Raw genomic sequence first — 22,834 nt, 5'->3', positions numbered from 1 at the left:
CATCAGTAGGTGGCAGCAAATAATTGTCTTAACGAGTGAGTCATTGAATCGTTCAGTCAATCAATTTGTTCAAAATGGCTGATTCATTCAACGACAAAGCAAGTGACAGAGTCATTGAATCACTCATTAGACCAATTTGTTCAAAAGCAAAAAATGAAACTTCACTGTTGCTCGGAAATGGGCATTGGCTCTACTGTGGATTTCTTTGGAATTAAATACTACATCGTTATAAATGAGCCGATTCAAGGTACGCAGCCCCTTTAACTCTGGTGCTCCACGGCCCAAGAGCTCGCGCTTGCCTTAAACAACATAAAAAAAGTTCAAACAGCTAATATAACCCTCAAAATGGATCTTTACAAAGTGTTCGTCATGCAGCATGTCTAATCGCAAGTAAGTACAGTGTTTATTTGAATGTTTGCATTTGGTTATGAATGAGTTTGATAGTGCTCCGTGACTAACGGCTAATTCTACACTGTTGGAGAGATTTATAAAGAATGAAGTTGTGTTTATGAATTATACAGACTGCAAGTGTTTAAAAATGAAAATAGCAACGGCTCTTGTCTCCGTGAATACAGTAAGAAACGATGGTAACTTTAACCACATTTAACAGTACATTAGCAACATGCTAACGAAACATTTAGAAAGACAATTTACAAATATCACTAAAAATATAATGTTATCATGAATCATGTCAGTTATTATTGCTCCATCTGCCATTTTTCACTATTGTCCTTGCTTGCTTTCCTAGCACACACACACACACACACACACACACACACACACACACACACACACACACACACACACACACACACACACACACACACACACACACACACACACACACACACATTCTGTTGTAGATACAGACATTTGAAATAAATGAATGATAAGTATTAAAAATCCTTAGTGCAAGTCTCTTTATAACACAATTTTCATGTTTCCCATGAAACATTTCAAAACTGATGCTTCATTACAAATGAAGTGATGCATTTTGCGTGCTCCTTAATTTTCAGTGTGTGCTCCTAAATTTTTGCTGGTGTTCCTAACTTTTTGAAGCTTGACTTACATGTGTAAGTGTCACCAAACATATAGAATGAATATTGCCAAAATGGGTGTTCCCCAGACTTAGCCTGCTTCAAATCTGGTGATGTCTTTCAGTTAATTGTAAGGAGCCTTCATCTAGTTATGTGAACAAACTCTCTGCATCAATAGTAAATGGGTCCTTGGTAAACTGAATTACCATGAGGGTGTTGAAGTCATCAAACCTTGCAGCAAGGTTTCATTGTATCTTTGCTAATTCGTTATGACAAGAGGGAAAAAAAACCCCAAAAAACAAACAAGCACATCTTAAGTTTAAATCCGTTGAGTATAGCTAAAATATCACTGACCATTTTATCCCTTCACTGCAATTCCAGATTAAGGCCGTTCGAGAGATGAAAGCTGTCACTGAGAAAACAAGCTTCGGCCATGAATTTCTCATCAGGCATTCAAGTTAGAAATGTCACAGCTCTCCAGTGATGGTAGAAAAGCAACATTCTCCTGTCTGAATCCAAAAAATCATTTCCATGTCTCTTGCCATTTGTCATCGTGCTGTATGAGTAACTCACTGTGCGTGGCTGACACACCTCATAGAAGCCTGTGAAACAAGTGGTGCTTTCATTAAATTAATGGTTGATGTACCATCCAAAATTCTCACATAGACACAGCTTTCCTATATTGCATCAGTGGATTCATTCACTGCTAGTGACACCTTTTGTTTGTCTATGAGTGTCAGTATTTTACTTCTTGTTCATTGTGTCAGACATCATTATTTTCTGATGTGATGATGTTGTTTCTGACTTTATCCCAATTTCCTCTACAACAGTTCAAATCTTTCATAGTTTTTGAGCCAGTGGAGGATTTCTTCTCTTTCTGTGAAGCATGGATCCTAAAAAAGCTTTTTCTTGCTAGAAACATGATCTGACCATGATAGCTTGTTAGGCTTTTCACTTCATGTCAGCAAGAATCAGAGCCTGGAGGAAACTGTGTGTCAAAGTTTGAGTGCTTGGATGTAAAGTGCTTTCTCAGATCGGTAACACATCACCGAACTCATTACATGGCAATCACACTGGCTTTGTGATGCTAAAAAAAGATATTTTTTCAGTTCATTCTTTACTAAACTGTTGATTATTCCCCTTTTTTCTTAAAGGGATAATTCCCTCGAAAATTAATATCTTGTCATAAATTACTCACCCTTAGGATGCTTAAAAGACATTCCGTTCATCTACAAAAAACACATATGAAGATATTTTAAATGAAACCTGCAGATTTAGGTCTCTCCATTGAAAGTTCATTCAAACCAAAATTTGATGCTTTAAAAAATAAATAAAGAGATAGTAAAAGTAATCCATATGAATCCAGTGGTTCAATCCAAGTCTTCAGAAGAGACATGATCGCTTTATATAAGACCAAATAGAGCACAAATATGGTAAACCGAAGCTCAATCATGCTTGCCTGGCGTGCAGTATATCATACGTGAGAATATATAAGAGAAGAGGAGCTACGTAATGTTGGGTCAGAGATCACCCTTCCACCGGAACTCGACTCTCTCATGAACATGCGTACAGCTGTTGCTGGAAGCCAGTAATTATAGTTTATAAAGTTTTAAATATGAATATTTTTCTTTTACGAAAACCCATTACTTTGCTTCAGAAGGTATTTATTATATAAGTTAATTAATTGGTGAGGCAACACCAGTTTTTATGAGTTTACCTATAGCTTCTGAACGCAATATCCAATCTTAATGAAACTTGACACACAAAGGCAACTGGACATTCTGAGGACATACACAAAGTTTCAAAAAATTGTGCCAATAATGGACACTACAACAAAACAACAACAACAAAAAACTCCATAACTCCATAACTGGATCATCCATGAAGTTGAAAATTGGTATGCATCTTCTTTTTGGACGTCCTAACAGATCCTCTAATATGAGTAGGATAGTTAAAAAGAAACAAACAAACAAAAAAAAACATCAGACGCTAATGCCAGAAGCTAATGTAATTTCAGCAGCTGGTAACAGCAAATCTAAATGGTCTATCAGTACAAAAATTGATATAATTGTACATTGTGTGAAAATGAATATATGTACCAAATTATGTGAAAAACAATTTCAAGGTGGTGTTATAAGCAGCTTTACATTTTAGCTGAAAACTCTGCAACCATGTGTGACAGAATCTAAATTCTTGCTTTAATCCCAACAATCGAAACTCAATTTTTTTTTTTTTTTTTACGTTTTAAAAACATTATCCACCATTTTAATTTGTTAAACTACTTTTTTGAACTCCTCCAAGTCCGTTTGTTAGACCTTCAACAAACTTCACTTCAGCTCTAGACCATGCTGAATTTTACAAATTTTGACTTTTTGAACTGATTATACAGTTTTTTTAATGTGTCTGATATAACCTATTATGCCTATCATGCCTATCTTGTGTGCGTAAACTTCTCAAAACTTTGTACATTTAGAGGAAAAAGTAATTCTGAGAAAATGTTCTTAGTTTCATGAATTTATTATGCTCGGGTGGCTAATAGCAAATTATAAACTATATTTAAAATTATAAATCAGACATTTAAACTGAAAGATAAAGGCTGTGATATTAACATTGTCCACTGGGAATTTAGAGGATAAGGAATATTTAAAGCTGCTTTTCTATTAGTTTCCCTCCCTTTGAATAGAAATAAATACATAGATCTACTTCATTTGTATTTTATGATGTTCATGTATTGACAGTATAGTTTAATATACAACCCCATTTCCAGAAAAGTTGGGACTTTTTGTAAAATGCAATAAAATCAAGAATCTTTGACTTTGTCAATCCTCTTTAACCTGTATTTAACTGACAAAAGTACAAAGAAAAGATACAACTTAATTGTATTCTGTAAAAATAAACACATTTTGATTTTGATAGCTGTAACACACTCCAAAAAAGTTGAGACAGAGACATGTTTATCATGTCACATCACCTTTTCTTTTAATTCCACTTTTTAATCATTTGGAAGTTGAGGATCCTAACTGTTGCATTTTTGCAAGTGGAATTTTTGCCCAATCTCACATCATTCAAGACAGCTGCTCAATAGTCTGTGTCAATAGTCTCAATAGTCGTCATTGTCTGATTCTCCTTTTCATGATGAGCCATACATTTTCAATAAGAGACAGATCTGCTGCAGGTGTCACAGTTATGTTCAGATTTCACAGACTTTTAGTAATCATGGACTTTTAGTTTGTTTTCATTGATCACATGTCTCCTTTGTCTTAGTTTCCTGCCACTCATCAGTTACCATGGACACTAACACTAATCATCACAACTTTTCATCTTTTAGTTAATCACCATGTGTATTTAAGTTCATCTTGTTCACTCTGTGTTTGTCCAGTCACCGTTGCTCTAAAGGCGTGTTCACACTGTGCGGTTTGGGCCATGATTTGGTTGTCTGAGACAAATTTTGAGAATCCTAAAAGATTCCTATAATCCTAGGCAAAATCTGATCGCTAGTTTGACATGTTCACCGACAGCCAATTAATGACCATTTCGATCAAATTGTACTTCCGATGAAATTCTGGCAGTGTCAGAAGATTTGCCGCACAGTCCTGCAGTGTAACCTTCTACGACAAACGTCAAATTGTCTTCGATTTTTAAGACAAGCCAAGATCAAAATTAAAGCTAGAGATGTCTTTGTTAGCCACCATTTCAGTCCCGTGTGTAATGCAGCTCAGTCACTGAATGTGTGTGGGTTGTTGATGTAAAACTCTGGACAAGTTTTCATGCACACGTCTTGCCTGTCATACAGTCTGACATATAGGACAGCTGAGATCCCACAGTGTGACATGAGGATTATGTTTGTACAGTCTGACAAGCAACAATCGAGAATTGTGATTTGTGATTTTTGAATATTTTGACAATACTCATCACTTTGTACCAAATTTCATGAGAGAAAAGACCTTTTTTTTTATTTAAATGTTGAAAATGAGTCCACACATACACCACATATATTTTGTTCAAACCATAACTTTCAGTGAAGATTCAAATTGGAATGTGCTATAAAATCCAGATCATAAAATATGTTTCCGTTGGATAGCTAATCATTCACATGTGCCGTTATTGTTTGGACCCTGATAATTGCCAAATTGTAGCTGACCTAACACAACGATTACAAAATAATTTTTAGTAATTGTGTGGTCAAGTATTTCTTTAGGGGGTAGAGGGGGTAGCTAACCTTCTTAAACATTCGTATTTAATAAAATACAAGCTTTATTAAATAAACTGCATGGTAGCCATAAAAAAACACATACATTTAATTTCAACTGTCAAAACAATCTTGAATTAAACATATACTAAATCACAATATTTCCTGCATTGGCTCATAGACACGAACTTGTTGCTCATATATGGCTTTTATCTGGGGAAGATTAAAGAGTAAAATTAAAATCTACACAGGCATTATTCATGAAATAATTCTATGACTATAGTATTGTGTGACTGTCTAAGCACCAGACTCTATCTGAAGTTGTGTTCATTTGAATATCCTTATAACACATCTAAGGGCCATATAAAAAGGACTGACACTGGGCACTAGTTGACTATCTAGTTAAGTATCTGTGGCATTTTCATCACTTCTGGTGGCTTTTTGTATGCCAAGCTCTGTCTAATTTCTGACCCTGATGGACATAACTTCTGCATTATTCACAGTTACCATAGTGATGTTGTGACATTTAGAGAAACTGCAGGTAAATGGGAAATTACACTGTTTAAATGTGCTTGCATTGCTTCTCAGCTTGGGTAATGTCACAATCAAGTTATTTGTATTCATACAGCTTTGTCTGACAGGGTTTTCAGCATCACAGGGGTCTGAAATTAAATAGGTGTCACTTCCACAGAGCATGACCAAGGTTGACATCATAGGAAATTGGCAGACTCTCACACGAAGATGCCAAATTTATTTTAATTACCATCCTCCACCTCTACCCTTCACATATTCTCATCTCCTTTATAATCAGCATCATTTTCTTTGTGTTGCAGGGTAATGCTTAGTCTCAGAAATGCCGTACGTAGATCGTCAGAATCGGATCTGTGGCTTTCTAGACATAGAGGAAACGGAGAACAGCGGCAAGTTTTTACGACGCTATTTCATTCTGGACACGCTGGAGGGCAGCCTGATGTGGTACATGGATAACCCTCAGGTACCAACTCATCTTCATCCCATTCGTGCTGTCTTTGTTGCTAAATGCAGTGGCTCTTGTTTATTCTGCATATGAAGGTCTTCCCATGTTTTACCTGTGTTACATGTCAAACTTTATCAAATATGACAGTATGGTGTTCCTCAGGTGCTAGTCATTGGCCCAGTTAGGTTTCAAATAATATTTGTGTCATGGATAACATTAGGAATCAAATGAAAAATAAAATACCGTTATTTTTTTGTTTGTTTGTTTTCGTTTAATATCAGAATGAAATGATTTCTATGACATTCTTCAGGGGTGTCAGAATTGGTGGGCTTTTTAGTGAATCAAAAACACTGATCACTGTTACTAAATTAATGATTAACTGAATTAATCAGATGCACTTACTGAACCACAAATTATTACTTTCATCTTCAATCTCAAATCTCAATTTCAATCTCAAAATGAATCAAAAATGTGAAATCTGTGAAGACTGGTGTAGGCAGAAAATGCAATGAGATTTATTTTCCCCTCAAGTATTTCTTCCTCAAAAGTACAAAAAGATTAGTTAATAGCACCATTAGGAACTATAAATCATTAAGAGTTATTTAGCAATGGAACCAAACTCACTAAAGTTCTTACGACTATGGGAAGCAAATGGGTAGACACAAGGGTGCATCCCATAATCCCTTGTGAGATTTGTTTGTTTGTTTATTTTTGCATGTTCTTTTGTGGTATCTTAACTATCATCTACACATACTAAGTTGGTTGATAACATAACTGCAATAAAGTAATAGCCTAGTTAACAATGACTTGATTACATAAGAGATATCATGTATTTTATATTATTTAAGCATCTGGAACCTTATCATTTTGACCATTTTCTGCTTCAAAGGGCCATGGGAAGTCAAACTAACTGTTTATTTCCTACAACTTAACAGTTTATCACGCTCATAAAAATTTTGACATGTCATCTCTTAGAATATCTAAAGGCCAGGTTTTTCCTAATATCAGCCAACAATAGAACAGAACACATTTTACACATGGGGAAAATTGATAGTTTGGTCAGTAATTCAAGAAGGTCCAGACTTTTAAGCTCTTGATTCTAACTTGTAATTTTAACTGTAACATTTGTTACAAAAAGGCTATAATTACAGGTGAGACCATTGATGATGACTCATTAGGCCAGTGTTGACTTTTTTATTTATTTATTTTTACTGATCTGTAGCATTTGTTATGAAAAATAGCAACCTACACATTTAGAAACTATAGCTACAACATGCCACAGTTCACTCTAAAAAAAGAAAAAAGTGCTATGTAGCACTAAATGTGGTTCTTGGCTCGTAATCATAGGGGAACCGCTTTTGGTGCTATTTAGCACCATATCATATGCTCTACAGCATCTTTGTCAAATGGTGCTATTGAGAACCCATAATAGGTGTCATATCGCATTTTATTTTTTCAACAGAAATGGTGCTAAACAGCACCAACAATGGTTCTTTGGCTTTAAAGGGGCTTAACAGGTTCTTTGTATGGCATTGGTGCTATATAGCACCTTAACCACCCCAAAGAACCACTGAAGAACCATACAGGGGCTTAAGTTAAGTGAAGTCAAGTCAACCTTTATTTATATAGCGCTTTTTACAATGCAGATTGTATCAAAGCAGCTTTACATTGATAACTGGTACATAATTTTTGCTGCACGGCAGCTCTTCAAGAATAGTGTCAATGCAGGCAGATCAAAGCACTGTTGAATAAATGTCAAGAATACTGTTGAATATCAAATGTCAAGTCAAATGTCAAGTGTTCCCAACTAAGCAAGCCAAAGGCGACAGCGGCAAGGAACCCAAACTCCAACAGGTGACATCAGGTGGCAAACAAGTGGCAAATAGGTGTAAAATGGAGAAAAAAAAAAACCTTGGGAGAAACCAGGCTTAGTCGGGGGGCCAGTTCTCCTCTGACGAACAGTGCTTTGTTACGAATCAGGTTGCTATCATAAATCTGATAGGATCGCATCATTCAAAGTATTTATATACAGAAACTTAACAGGTTCTGTATACAGTAGCGATACTATTTAGCACCTCAGTCATCCCAAAGAACCGGTGAAGAACCACTGAAGAACCACTGAATCACCAAGATTTGGTGCTATACAGCACTTAAAGTGGTTCCCCTATGATTACGAGCCAAAGAACCACTTTTAGTACTATATAGACCTTATGAAGCTCCGCCCCTTTTCTGCGCTCATTGTCTTTTGACTTCCGGTTTGTATTTCCACAGCGATCTTACGTATTTATGAATGAACTGCTTGTTTTAAAATCTTCTCAGTCTACTGACATTTGTTAAGACATGTGCTTTAAACATTACAATACTCATGATAACTTTAATTAACTTTACAACAGGTAAATCCACTTCACCTGCTAATTATTCTTTGACAGTGATGCCATAGAAATGTACAGAGCTACCGCAAAAACAGAAGTTCAAAGACAATTTTATAAAGATGGCAGCACACTTTTTTCTCTGGCGCATAAGGTTTATAGAACCTTTTTTTTTTTTTTTGAGTGTTGTAATATAAATCTATAGTGAAAAATATATTTCATTAACAGATTATCTATTATAAATTCTATAAATTAGTCAAAATTTTCATTATTACAAGATGACATGGGTTTATACTTGCCAGTTGTTGTTATGCCTCAGCCTCAGTTGACCTTTTCAGCTATCATAGTTAGAATCTTGGTATGCAAAATATTTGTGTGATACTAACATTTACTCTCATACATACCTTGGTATTATTATATTTTTGAAATGCTGAAACGTTGTTGAAAGTGGCTGTGTAGAAGTATCACTTCCCATGAGTTTGTGGGTGAAGGAAATGAGCGTTGTGGCCTCTGGTGGAATTTATAAGTGTTTTGAGGGCATTGATCTGTCTTTGCCTCCAGACCACTTTATCCATTAAGAGCGAGCACAGTTACAGTGTGCAAATGTGCATAAATGTATTTGCATCTAGGTGGGTTATACTTTGCTTCACTGTGCACCTTTGTCTGAGATTCCAGACTAGCAAACTAAATTGTTCCTGACTGTCTTCGGTTACATGGCAGGAACCTACACAGATTGGTGTGAACTTTGTGACGTTAAAATTTAAAGACTATCTGATCTTCCCATAATTTCTAATACAGAAATAATGATTCCCTGAATAGGAGAGGGGTTTGATATTTTTGGTTGGTTTTCCCAGAAAAGTTTCTTGTTAAATGTAGGAATATACTTCCATCGATTTTATCGCACATACAAAAAAATGTTTTTCTTGTGGGCTTTAAGGACTGATACATTTTCTCTGAAATTTCTCTTGACTTACTCTCAAATTTAAAGACAGATATATAGAAAGACAATCTAAAATACTGCGTAGATTTCATGTTTTGGTAACACTTTACCTTAAGGTTCCATTTGTTAACAGTGCCATCGAACGTTTTTTTACAAGATGTAATATAAGTCTAAGGTGTCCCCTGAATGTGTCTGTGAAGTTTCAGCTCAAAATACCCCATAGATTTTTTTTTTTTTTGTAATTAATTTTTTAAACTGCCTATTTTGGGGCATAATTAGAAATGCGCCGATTCAGGCTGCAGCCCCTTTAATTGCTCGCGCTCTCTGCCCCCTCCCGAACGCTCAACTCTATCATTGCATAAACAAAGTTCACACACTAATATAACCCTCAAAATCGATCTTTACAAAGTGTTCGTCATGTTTCTTTTACATTTGATTCTGAATGAGTTTGAGGCTGTGCTCCTTGGCTAACGGCTAATGCTACACTGTTGGAGAGATTTATAAAGAATGAAGTTGTGTTTATGAATTATACAGACTGCAAGTGTTTAATAATGAAAATAACGACAGCTCTTGTCTCTGTGAATACAGTAAGAAACGATGGTAACTTTAACCACATTTAACAGTACATTAGCAACATGCTAACAAAACATTTAGAAAGACAATTTACAAATATCACTAAAAATATCATGTTATCATGGATCATGTCAGTTATGATAGCTCCATCTGCCATTTTTCGCTATTGTCCTTGCTTGCTTACCTAGTCTGATTATTCAGCTGTGCACATCCAGACGTTAATACTGGCTGCCCTTGTGTAATGCCTTGAACATGAGCTGGCATATGCAAATATTGTGGGCGTACAATATTAATGAGCCTGGCTGTTACGTAACAGTCTGTGTTGAGATTAGATTCGCCTGTTCTTCTGAGGTCTTTTAAACAAATGAGATTTATATAAGAAGGAGGAAACAATGGTGTTTGAGACTCACTGTATGTCATTTCCATGTACTGAACTCTTGTTATTCAACTATGCCAAGGTAAATTAAATTTTTAATTCTAGGGCACCTTTAACATTAGTTACAGATTAGATAACATGAACTAACAATGAAAATACTTCTGAAGCATTTATCAATCTAATACACTACTAATTTACTAATACATTATTAAAATCAAAAGGTGTATCTATTAATGTTTTTTAATGGACCTAAGCTAACATGAACCAATAACAGTTGTATATTTATTAACTAATATTAACAAAGATTATTAAATGCTGTAACAAATGTATTGTTCACTGTTAATGTAAATGCATTTACCACTATTAAGTAATGGGAAGTTATTTGTAAAGTGTTAGTCATGATTTTCAAGATGCTGAAATCACATTTGGTAGCATCATTCAGCAAACATTTTTACTCTATTTTAATGTGGTTGTTTTGGGGTTGGATCAGAGAGAGAGCTTGATATTAATTACTCCGAGGGTCTCTGTGCTCTTAATGCCATTTAGCTTAGAGTAAAAGAGAACTCTGATGGAGTTCTCTAATAAAGAGCCCATGTCAGGACCTATCTTTTTTTTTTTTTTGATATTCTTTCTTTGTTTCTTTTAATGGATTCTCATTTCTCCTGGCTGCTGCAAGTTCTGTACCAATCACTTTATCCAAGACTCAGTCAGTAGCCCCAGCCAGCATCTTTTATTAATGCCATGTCTGACTTTGAATAATTTACCTCACTGCATCTGTAGATGTGTGCTAAAACTTTCATAGGCCCCTGTGCAATTCTACAACTTTGGAGAAAACCGTAAACTCGCTGTGAATGTATTCTGTGCACGTTTCTTTTCAGATACTGCTCAAAACAAACACACTTCTCACATCAAGTCAGTGTGTATCATTTTATATTCATAATTTCAGTTTTAATGACTTCAACCCTCTCCTTCTACAGAATCTTCCAGAAGGAACATCCAACGTCGGCTCCCTCAAACTAACATATATATCCAAGGTTTGTCATTGCTCTGTTATTTCTGACTAATGCTAATTATTTATTACCTACATTATATTCACAGACATGAATGATGCTTCAAATTGTGCAGAAAAGGTGTGCTATGACTTTTCTACATGTTCAGATTCCGAATTTTCTCCTGGGGTTAGAGGGATAAAATGATTCGTAATGGCTGGCCATGTAATCCAATCTGAACCAACTGCCATGAAGAGGTCCACTCTTGTGTATAATAAAACATCTTTTTATAGACCACTATAGGAGTCTTCATCTGAATGTATGTACTGTAAATGGACAGGGGTGAAAAGGGTCTTGGAGCAAAATTTCTACCAAAATAAGCATCCAAATTCAAGATAAGGGGTCAAAAAAATGCCCCTGTACTATTAAGCTAAATTTATTACGCCTGTTGCGATTAAAGTGAGATGTGAAAATTAATGAAAAGTGTTGATTGCTGTATTACATTTAGATCTGCTCATGTTGCTTCAAAGATTTCTTTTTACGCATATTCTTGCAGCGTTGAGCATTATAACCAATCACACATGTTTCTGTTGAGCGTATGAATGCAGTGGCATTTCAGAGGCATTTACATTAGTCACCGGTGATAAAGAAAAGTGTTTTTCACCAGAGTTTTTTTCAGTGCACACACACACACACACACAAACAGACACACACACACACACACACACACACACACACACACACACACACACACACACACATGTTTGTTTTTGTGAATTGTGGGGACTTTCCATAGACTTCAATGCATTTTACAGTGAACAAACTGTACATTCTATCCCCCTACCCTGCCCCTACCCCTAAACCTAACCCTCACAGGAAACTGTGCAAACTTTTACTTTTTCACAAAAACTCATTCTATATGATTTATAAACCCATTTACATTGTGGGGACCGCTGGCTGGTCCCCACGATGTAGGTGAACTCAGGTTTATATTACATCATGGGGACATTTGGTCCCCACAATGTAATATAAACAAAAGCACACACACACACACACACACACACACTGACTGATTTCTGCGCTATCACAAATGCTTTCATAAACAACAAAGTGCAGATACGATGTAAACAAGATTCATTTTGTAGTGCAGACAGCTTCACTCATTATGTGAGCTGAAGTCATGAACCGCTTCGGTGATGGGGAACGTTTTTTACTCACTTTCTGTTTGAACATTTTGTGTTTCATGCTACTAAGATAAGCAATGTGAAGTCTTGATTTTCTAATGCGTAAAAAGCAATAAACTGTCTCTGTAGCCTAAGAGAATATGATGTGCCATTTCCCCACACCCAAAAATGTTTTGATGTATTATATTAATCAACATTAATAATCATTATTGCAATATCAAGAGCAATATCAAACAATATGACAATTTGACAACACTTAAAGGAATAGTTCACCCAAAAATGAAAATTTGATGTTTATCTACTTATCCCCAGGGCATCCAAGATGTAGGTGACTTTATGTCTTCAATAGAACACAAATGATGATTTTTAACTCCAACCATTGCAGTCTGTCAGTCGTATAATGCATGTCAATGGGAATTCCATCTATAAGAGCCAAAAAAACCTGCACAGACAAATCTAAATTAAACCCTGCGGCTCGTGACGGCACATTGATGTCCTAAGACACAAAATGATCTCTTTGTGCGAGAAACCGAACAGTATTTATATAAAGTTTTACCTCTAAAGCACCACTATGTCCAACTGCCCTGCACATCCTGTTAGTGAGGTCAAAAAACGCGTTCTGATGACGGAAGTGATGTCTCGCGCTTTGCTTCAATGTGTGTGAGAGATCACTTCCGTTGTCAGAGCGCGTTCAGACCTCACTAACCAGATGCGCAGGGCAGTTGGACATAGTGGTGTTTTAGAGGTAAAAAATTATATAAATACTGTTCAGTTTCTCGCACAGACCGATTTTTTTTCATGTCTTAGGACATCAATGTGTCGTCACGAGCCGCAGGGTTTCATTTGGATTTGTCTGTGCGTGTTTTTTTGACTCTTATAGATGGAATCCCCATTGCATTATACGGCTGACAGACGGCAACGGTTGGAGTTGAAAATCATCATTTGTGTTTTACTGAAGAAACAAAGTCACCTACATCTTGGATGCCCTGGGGTAAACTATCCCTTTAACACAACACAGATACATTTACTAAGGTTTTTATAAAAAATTTCCCTTACAAAAAAATCCAGACAAATATTGCACCTTAATGAAAAAGTTAATTTCTGACCCTGATGGACATGTGCAAACAGAATTGTCCTTTAGGGGCATGATGTTTTTTATAGTGGAAAATGATTTAGTGCACTTTAAATATGTGTGTGCATGTGTGTACAGTGTTATTTATATGCTATTATTTTGTCATTAAAGGTTAGCGATGCCACCAAATTGCGACCGAAGGCGGAGTTCTGTTTTGGTAAGCAAGCGATTCTCTCTCGATGTTTCTCAGAGGATGCAGTATGCAGAAAAAAGGGCAACCAGGGTGCATGTTCAACCATGACCCCTGACCCCAGCTATTGTTTCTGAGATCAGAGCCAGAGACAGTCACACACTTGAGGTTTTGGGACTTTATCCAGTAGCGTTAGACTAGAGGCCACTGTCAAGGGTGTTTGAGACATCATATGTTTGTGAGCAACATAATACAGATACTAAACTTAGTCACATATTGAGTCTCCTACAGTGTGAAGTGTTTAATATTAGGATCCGTTCACATAGTACATGTTTTTGGATTCCACTGAGCTGCTTTTCCATTGTTTTTCAATGTAAACATGCTTTAGAAAGATGTGTATGACCTTTGTGCTTGCGTCTTGTCTTCTTTTTTGAATTTTGTCTTCAAAAAAGACAAATATTTTGTCTTCTTAAAATGCAATACTTAAGTTAAAAAGTTTTTAAATTTTTTTAAAAAAAAATCTTGTTTTTTTCCATTCAACTGACCTGTGCATTCTGTGTAAACTTCTGTGTGAATTAGTCAAAGTGAATGTATGTATCACTTAACCTACCAGTATGTTCTTCACTTGTCATGGGAAAATCCATACTTTTATTATTCTGTAGTAAGAGAGTATGCCAGTATTATGGCATGCTATTATGTTGTAAAGTTGAGTCTTGATATCACAGGTGATTTAATTTACTTTTTTGCAAACAAAAAGTCCATGCCAGTAGCTCAGCAGTACCGGGCTATGTTTAGCACCACATTTAGTTTGTTATTTTGGTACATCAAGTTAAACTAAATTAAAATGTTGCCTGGCAAATGGCTTAAATAAAATATGTTTATAGTTTTTTGTTTGTTTCAGTTAAAGTGTGTTTTATTTCACTAAAAGTGCTAGTGTGAAATCACCCTTATTCAGGCATAGAAGTGCACACTTAGGCCTAAAAGGGGAAGAGACTGTCAGAAGGATATGTTGCTAAATCCATTATGCCACAATAATGTATTTATATCAACACCTCCAGATTTTTTAAATATAAATATCTGTGTCTTCCCACAGTCATCAATGCTGGAATGAGGAAGTTTTACTTGCAGGCGAATGATAAGCAGGATTTAGTGGAGTGGGTCAGTGCACTCAACAATGCAACCAAAATCACAGTAAGTCTTAGACCTTGGATCAGATTCCTCTTACTAACCAGGGTTGTGTTTTCCATACAATGACATGACTCACTGCCTAACCACCAAAGTATGATACATTGTTGTGGAAACAATAGTCATGACTGTTTTCAGAAATCCGAAACTAGAAAACTTCTAGTCATCTACTGTCTAGTAAAAGTAACTAAAAGTAGTCAGATGATGTTAATGTTGATATATGGATTAGGTTACTGATCACAATTTTAATTATTATAATACATCTTTAAATTAACTCTTCCATCTCTGGTCACCCATGTTTATTGCACATAAGGCAGGTTTTGCATTAACTTCTAAATCTAATTATAAAAAAAATTACTCTAATTAATTTTGAAATATAATCATTTACACAGCTACTGTAATAACACAATTATTTAAACATATATTAAATAATTAAGAAATTACTAACAGGTTCTTTTCTCTAGTGAACTAACATGCTGTGCACAGTAAATGACTTGCCTGAGGTAAATGTAATGCCACGTGAGATATTCTCCTGCTATCTTTCCCTGCTTCCCCAGGGCTCATCCTTATGCCCTAATCCCTTCAAAGGGTTTACCCTCCGGAGTGAGAGCTTCGAAGGGATGAAGGGTGTAGGGGTCAAATATATATATATATATATATATATATATATATATATATTTATTTATTTATTTTTTTTTTATTTTTTATTTTTTTTTGGAACACACTTCTGTGTCATCTTAATGAGAAAATCAAGGAGGCGTCTTCCTCACACGTTGTGTATGCTGGTCGACCCACTAAAAAAAAAAAAAAACACACGCTCTGAACGAAATTATACAACATTAGTTCATTCATTCATTCATTCATTCATTCATTCATTCATTCATTCATTCATTCATTCATTCATTCATTCATTCATTCATTCATTCATTCATTCATTCATTCATCCATTTATTTATTTATTTTTAGTTTATAGCAGCATATTGTATATTATGTCCATGTATTTGAATGTTTGAATGGACTGATAAAGGGAGCTGTAAAGTATTTTTGTTGAAGTACAATGTAGTTTTGTCCATAAATAAGTGCCAAATCTAACTCGTATAAATATTACAGTAGTATAGAAAAATACTATACATACATTTATAGGTAAAATCGAACTCCAAACCTCCTGTACCCATTCTGTGACGTCAAACAACTTCCCTGTGCAAAGGATCATGGAGCCCTGAAGTGTCCATCAGTTGTACCCTTCGAAATCCTTCATTCCGAAGGGCCCTTTGAAGTGGCCAGTTTTGAGCACTTTGGTTTGGAACTACCCTTCAACATGGCGGCCATGATTGTTTTCACTCCGAAGTGCCCTTCGGAGGGTGATATATCCCATTTGGAACGCACTTTAGATCATCTGTTCTTCTTCATCTGCTATATTTCCTGTTGTAGTGGTTAGCAAACAGCATTGCATTACCGCACACGCCCCCTTCTGGATTGTAGTGTGGATCGACTGTATTCGTCACCCAACTGTATGAACCGAACTGTGATGTCCGTACTGCATGGTTCGGGATGAATGCTTGTACCGTTACACCCCTAATATATTCCCCTCCATTTAGATACATTAGGGCAAGTATTTAAAGAATCTTATAAATGAATTTTAAAAACGGTTGTGAATCAAATCGAATTGTGCTCAACTTGCAAAATTTGCTTTGGAATTTAATCAAAAAGCAGTGAACTATGATTGACATGAATTAAATGAGTTCACACCCCATTAGCTGTGTTTACATGGACCCTAATAAACCATTTGTAAACGGACTAGTAGCATGTGTAACCTTGTCAATCAGAATAAATTGGCCAAATCTGAATAATTCAGATTGTAAAACTTTTCTAATTCATTCGATTGGACATGATCGGATTGAAAACCGAAATTGATGATGAAACAATGATGTAGAAACAAGCTCATAACAAGCTCTTCTTGTTGAATATGGTTTCATTCAACTTGTCATCTGTGAAGTGCTGCAGCACAATATCGTCCAAGCAGTCATATCTTTGGACTCTCCTCTACATATGCCTTGTTTTGGGTGCAGGAAGAGGCATTATAGTGCTTGATAAATATAAGCAGCATGGCACAAAGCTTCCGGAAATCTGTATTTATTTGTGAAGTGTGCGCATGTCAAAAGATCAAATCCTAATTGAAGCTTGTGACATAAACGTGCACGAATCAACCCAATCGCTATTTAGATTTCATGTAAACACTTTATTCAGATTCATCAAGCGGAATGATTTCAATCCGACTGAAACAAAAATTGTCCATGTAAATGTAGCTACTGATAAGATTAACCTTTATTCTGAAAAGGAGACATGCATGTTATTTTCCTGCTTTTACAAAAGATTTGATCCATATTGGAATATGCCAGGTATCTTAGTCAGATTTCTGTAAAGTCATTATTGGCTTAATCATCATATTGCAAACATTTTAGGACATTTATGATGCATGCAGAATCAGAATATTAAAAGTGGACAATTCATAATTTCCATGCTGCTAATATTTGTTTTGAATGTTAAAAGTAGTGTTATGATGCAGAGCAAGATCTTTTCGCCACTGAATGCAAAGATGTTAAGATGATTACAACTGACAGTTTGTTTTGGGGCAGAGCCAGCATGTGTAGTGATGGTGTATTGATCAGCGTTTTTGGCCTGAAGGCAGTGAACGATGAACTGCCTTCCCCACAGATGGTAATTTAGTGTCAGTCGATCTTTACTAGCAGGCGGTTTATCACTGTATCTGCTGGACTAGGACTAATTATTCATTTACAATGAGAGGAAAAAAATCTAGTTCCCTTTCAGTCGGTCACGTTCGACGTACGTCAGTAGTGACCGACGAATTGAGACGAATTGGGATATCTCTCTAAGCGATATCCCAATTCGTCGGTCACTACTGACGTACGTCTCCGTTCCCTCCTTCAGGGAACGAGGGTTACATACGTAACCGAGACGTTTTATCTAGTCTAAATTTCAGTATTTTTATTCCAATAGCATGAAAAGCATTACAAACATTGCTAGATATTATTATTCCTGAACACCAGAATAACAAATTGGGATTAGTAAGATTTTTAAGTATCTTATACTCACCAAGGCTGCAGTTATTTGATAAAAAAAAAAAAAAAACAATAACAAAAAAACTAATATTGTGAAATATTATTTCAAATTCAGTATACAATAACTGTTTTCTAATTTAATATTTTAAAGTGTAATTTATATGCTGATTTGGTGCTCAAGAAACAATGCTGAAAACAGTTGTGCTGCTTAATATTTTTGTGGAAATCTTGATACTTTTTTTCAGGACTGTTTGAAAAGAAAGTTCAAAAGAACAGCATTTTCTCTTTTTTTTGTAACATAATGGGCCCAATTTTAATGATCTATGCTCATGGTCTAAAGCGCGTACCGCAGGTGCGTGTCCGAATCCACTTTTGCTAGTTTAAGGACGAAAAATGGTCAGTGCCATGTGTATGATAGATGATGATAGGGCCCTATAAGTATATTTACTGTCACTTTTGATTTAATGTGTCCTTGCTGAATAAAATTATTATTTATTTAAAAACAACAACAACAAAAAACACTTAAAACCTTTATTGATGTGTGTAGCACCTACTGCTCTGCAGATTCTTCTGAAGAATCCCAACATTAGAAACAAGCAACTGAAATTTATTTTTACAAGCTTCTTGGTGATTTTAGTCTTTTTTAAAAAGTTTAAGCAACTCCGTAATTGAAGGATGGAACTGTTGGTCATTAGACATGAATAAATTGCAGCAGAAGCATATAAAAAAGAATAATCCCTTGGGTTTGTCATGTTTTTTTTTCTCTTTGATTTTCCCATAGTATATAAAGAAAAACTGTCAGCTGAGTGTCCAGTCATTAAATATTTTAATATTTTGGTAACACTTTAGTATAGGGAACACATATTTACTATTAACTACGACTTTGTCCCCTCAATAAACTCCTAATTTACTGCATATTAATAATTAATAAGTTTGTTGTTAAGTTTAGGGATTGACTAGGATTAAGAATGTAGAATAAGGTCATGCAGAATAAGGCTTAATAAGTACTAATAAATAGCCAGTATTCTAGTAATATTCATGCTAATAAGCAACTAGTTAAAAGAGCATAAAATAAAGTGTTACCCATATTTTGTATTTTATTTTTGAGCATATTTTGGGCAGCATCCATGGTATAAATTATATATGGACTCCAAATGGAATGGTTTGTTCTGGAAATACTCTTAAAGGGATAGTTCACCTAAAAATAAAAATTCTGTCATCATTTACTCACCCTCAAGTTGTTCCAAACTTGAATTTCTTTCTTCTGCTGAACACAAAAGAAGATATTTTGAAGAATATGGATAACCAAACAGTTGATGGGCCCCATTGACTTCAAAAAAATTAGTCAATGAATGGGGCCCATCAACTGTTTGGTTACAGACATTCTTCATAATATCTTCTATTATGATATATCTGTTCAGCAGAAGATGAAATTCATACAGGTTTGGAACAACTTGAGGGTGAATAAATGATGACTGAATTTTCATTTTCTGAAACTATCCTATAATCATATAAAGTATGCCTCTGTGTTCCTTGTTCCTTGTTGTGTGAATCCTTGCTTCTTCTCCAGGTGCCGAAGTCAGGTGAGCAGGTGGCTCATAATACAGCAGAAGCGTGTGTGGACACGTCGGCTGCAGCAAAACAAGTGTCCTACAAGACCGAGATCATCGCAGGAGTGCCCATCATCACTACCACACAGGTGACACATCAGCCCCATGACATCTATCACATAGTTTATACCAGGGTTATTATCATTAACTAAAACTATTAATACATTTCTGTTAATTGAAATAAAATAAAATATAAATATTAGTTGAAAACTTAAAGGGTTAGTTCACCCAAAAATGAAAATTCTGTCATTAATTACTCACCCTCATTTCATTCGTTCATCTTCGGAACACAAATCAAGATATTTTTGATAAAATCCGATGGCTCAGTGAGGCCTCCATTGGCGAGAATACAAAAAAAAAATAACAGCAAAAAAAAAAAAAAAAAATTATTCATCAATATCTAGTGATGGGCGATTTCAAAACACTGCTTCATGAAGCTTCGAAGCTTTACAAATGTTTTGTTTCAAATCAGTGGTTCGGAGTGTGTATCAGACGTCAAAGCCACGTGAACCATTGAAATTTCAAAACACTATGACATATCGAAGCCTCGTTTACTGAAATCACATGACTTTGGCAGTTTGATACACATTCAGAACCACTGATTCGAAACAAAAGATTCATAAAGCTTCAAAACTTCATAAAGCAGCGTTTTGCCCATGACTAGATATTGTTGAATAAAGTCATTATTTAGTTTTTTTGGTGCACAAAAATGATTTTCATCACTTCATAACATTAAGGTTGAACCATTGTAGTCACATGAACTGATTTAAATACGTCTTTAGTAGCTTTCTGGGCATTTGAAAGTGTAAATTAACTTGCTGTCAGTGGAGGCCTCACTGAGCCATCGGATTTTATCAAAAATATCCTAATTTTTGTTCCGAAGATGAACAAAGGTCTTACGGGTGTGGAACGACATGAGCGTGAGTTTTCATTTTTTGGTGAACTAACCCTTTAAATTAAACTTGGAAATGTTGCCTTGACATTACATTAAAATTAAAATTATTAACAGGAAATAAATAACAACTAACTAAAACTATGACTGAAATAAAAATAAATTAAACCTAAAAGGCAATTAAAAAAAAAAAGCTAAAATGTACATGAAGACTAAAAAATATAAAAATAAAAGCTAATTCAAAATATGAATAAAACTAAAATAAAAGCCAAAACAAAACTGGTTTATACTTTGATATGCATCATGGAAATTAATGATTACCACATGCATATACTCATATACCTAATGTATTCATATTTGTGTTTTTGTAGTATCAGTAATGAGGTAGTTGTGTTAAATGGTGTTGCATTGCACTGGCTTTTAGGAAAAGGGTGAAGGTCAGAATGGTGCAGACCGGAGCGGGATTAGGAAACCTCAGGGTCAGCTGCCATATTACTTGAGCCGGAGTAATCAGGACCAGTCGATCATAAAATACGGATATTGTGTCAAACAGGGAGCTGTGGTAAGTAAGAAACGCAGAATGCATGAAATTATGATGTGCTGTTAACTCTGTGAAGCCTGACATATGAAATAGTTTATTACAAATTTAAATAAAATCTAACAAACAAAAAAAGCTGTGTTTTTTTGATGAGTAACATGTTTGATACATCAGGCTCGTATGATATAGGATAATATAGAGCTCAAATTCAAGGAGGAAAAAACACCTCAAATTTATTCAGAGGCACAAAGTAGCAATTTGGTGCAGCTGCTTATATTTATCCGCTTGTTAAGTCGTGACCTAAGGAACGTCGTTTCCGGGTCCAAGCCTCCACTAATTTCACTTGAGAATGCCATCAACGGCCGTTTATGAGCGCTATTTAGTCATATTAAACATCAATCATTTTAAAAAATGTAAACATTTTAAATACTTACAGTCTACACAGCAGTCTCCGTGCTCACAGCGTCACAGATATTAATATTTTAATGATTTATAAAAGATGAATCATTGTCTGGCCATCTGGAATTTTGATATGGAGATAAAGGTTATGATTATAATTTTTTGTAGTATTACACCACATCGTGTGTATATTAGCACCATTTGTTGTTTTCTTGTGATATGAGATAGAGCGTTAGGACCCGGAAGCGCTGCCGTGTGACGTCAGACTTAACAACCGAATATGGCCAAAAAGTAGGATTAAATTCTGATGACTTGTAATGTTATAAGAGTATAGCAGACTACTTGCATAAAATACATGTAAATATCAGCTGTCACTCTATATCTTCCAAATTATGTCTTAGTAAGATGATTTTTAAATGCTAAGTTGTCTGGAAAAGTATGGAAAAAGAAAACAGAGTATGGAAAAATAGCGACTATTTCTCCCATTTATAAGAATTTCTAAAAATAAATCTATCATACAAGCAGACTGATTTCATGGCAAAAGTTTAGTGATCATTTAGTGATTGTCAAACACGACTGAACAAATTCAAGGTGCACATTTTCATTACGCAAAACTGTTTATCTTTAGCATAAGCCAAACTCTTTTGAACTTCTCTAAAGGAATGTGTGTGTGCCACTCAAACCAGCAACACATTACAGTATCAAACTGATGTGTCAGAGTTGAATATGTGCAAGTTATAAATAGGGCTGCAATAACCGATTATTTTAATAATCGATTCATCTAACAATTATTAGAACAATTAATCGACTAATCGCTGATTAATCAGTATGTTGAATGATTATTACATTACAGTTGCGCTACAGCGCCCCACTGGTCAAACCGTGTTATTGCAGGCCCTAAAAAATAGGTCTTATGAGTTCAAAAATACTTGTCAACAATTTTAAATTTCGACTAATCATTTCAGCCCAAGTTATAAAGCATTTTAGGTTTCTTCTTATCATGTAAGCACGTTATCAATTTGAGAAAACCAATGGAAAAATTCCTGAAAAAATATTTACAGGTGTTTGTACTATATACTAAATATAATGTGGTATGAACCATTTATAAATAAGGTCTGAGAAATCTAAAGAGAGGTTTGAAAATTTGCGTCTGGAAAAGTATATAAAAGTTTAGGCCATTTTTGAGGGCCTAAACATGCTCGAAAACTCATGAAACGTTGCACATGCATCAGAAG

General features: G+C 35.2%; 1 protein-coding gene across 6 annotated transcripts in view; it reads left to right on the top strand.

The window, feature by feature from the left end:
- plekha1b (pleckstrin homology domain containing, family A (phosphoinositide binding specific) member 1b) overlaps positions 1-22,834 on the top strand; it is a 55,503-nt gene that overhangs the window by 8,325 nt on the left and 24,344 nt on the right. For all 6 annotated transcript variants that reach the window (XM_067369872.1, XM_067369869.1, XM_067369871.1 and 3 more), the window contains exons 2-7: positions 6,060-6,220; positions 11,438-11,494; positions 13,877-13,922; positions 14,989-15,086; positions 19,731-19,859; positions 21,087-21,224. In XM_067369872.1, coding sequence (XP_067225973.1) covers positions 6,080-6,220; positions 11,438-11,494; positions 13,877-13,922; positions 14,989-15,086; positions 19,731-19,859; positions 21,087-21,224 — 609 coding nt within the window. In that variant the 5' untranslated portion in view covers positions 6,060-6,079. The remainder of the gene's footprint in view (positions 1-6,059; positions 6,221-11,437; positions 11,495-13,876; positions 13,923-14,988; positions 15,087-19,730; positions 19,860-21,086; positions 21,225-22,834) is intronic.

Source organism: Chanodichthys erythropterus, chromosome 19 (assembly GCF_024489055.1).
Source record: "Chanodichthys erythropterus isolate Z2021 chromosome 19, ASM2448905v1, whole genome shotgun sequence".
Taxonomy (NCBI): domain Eukaryota; kingdom Metazoa; phylum Chordata; class Actinopteri; order Cypriniformes; family Xenocyprididae; genus Chanodichthys; species Chanodichthys erythropterus.
Note: the sequence above shows the minus strand (reverse complement) of the source record. Positions and strands in the feature narration are given on the sequence as shown.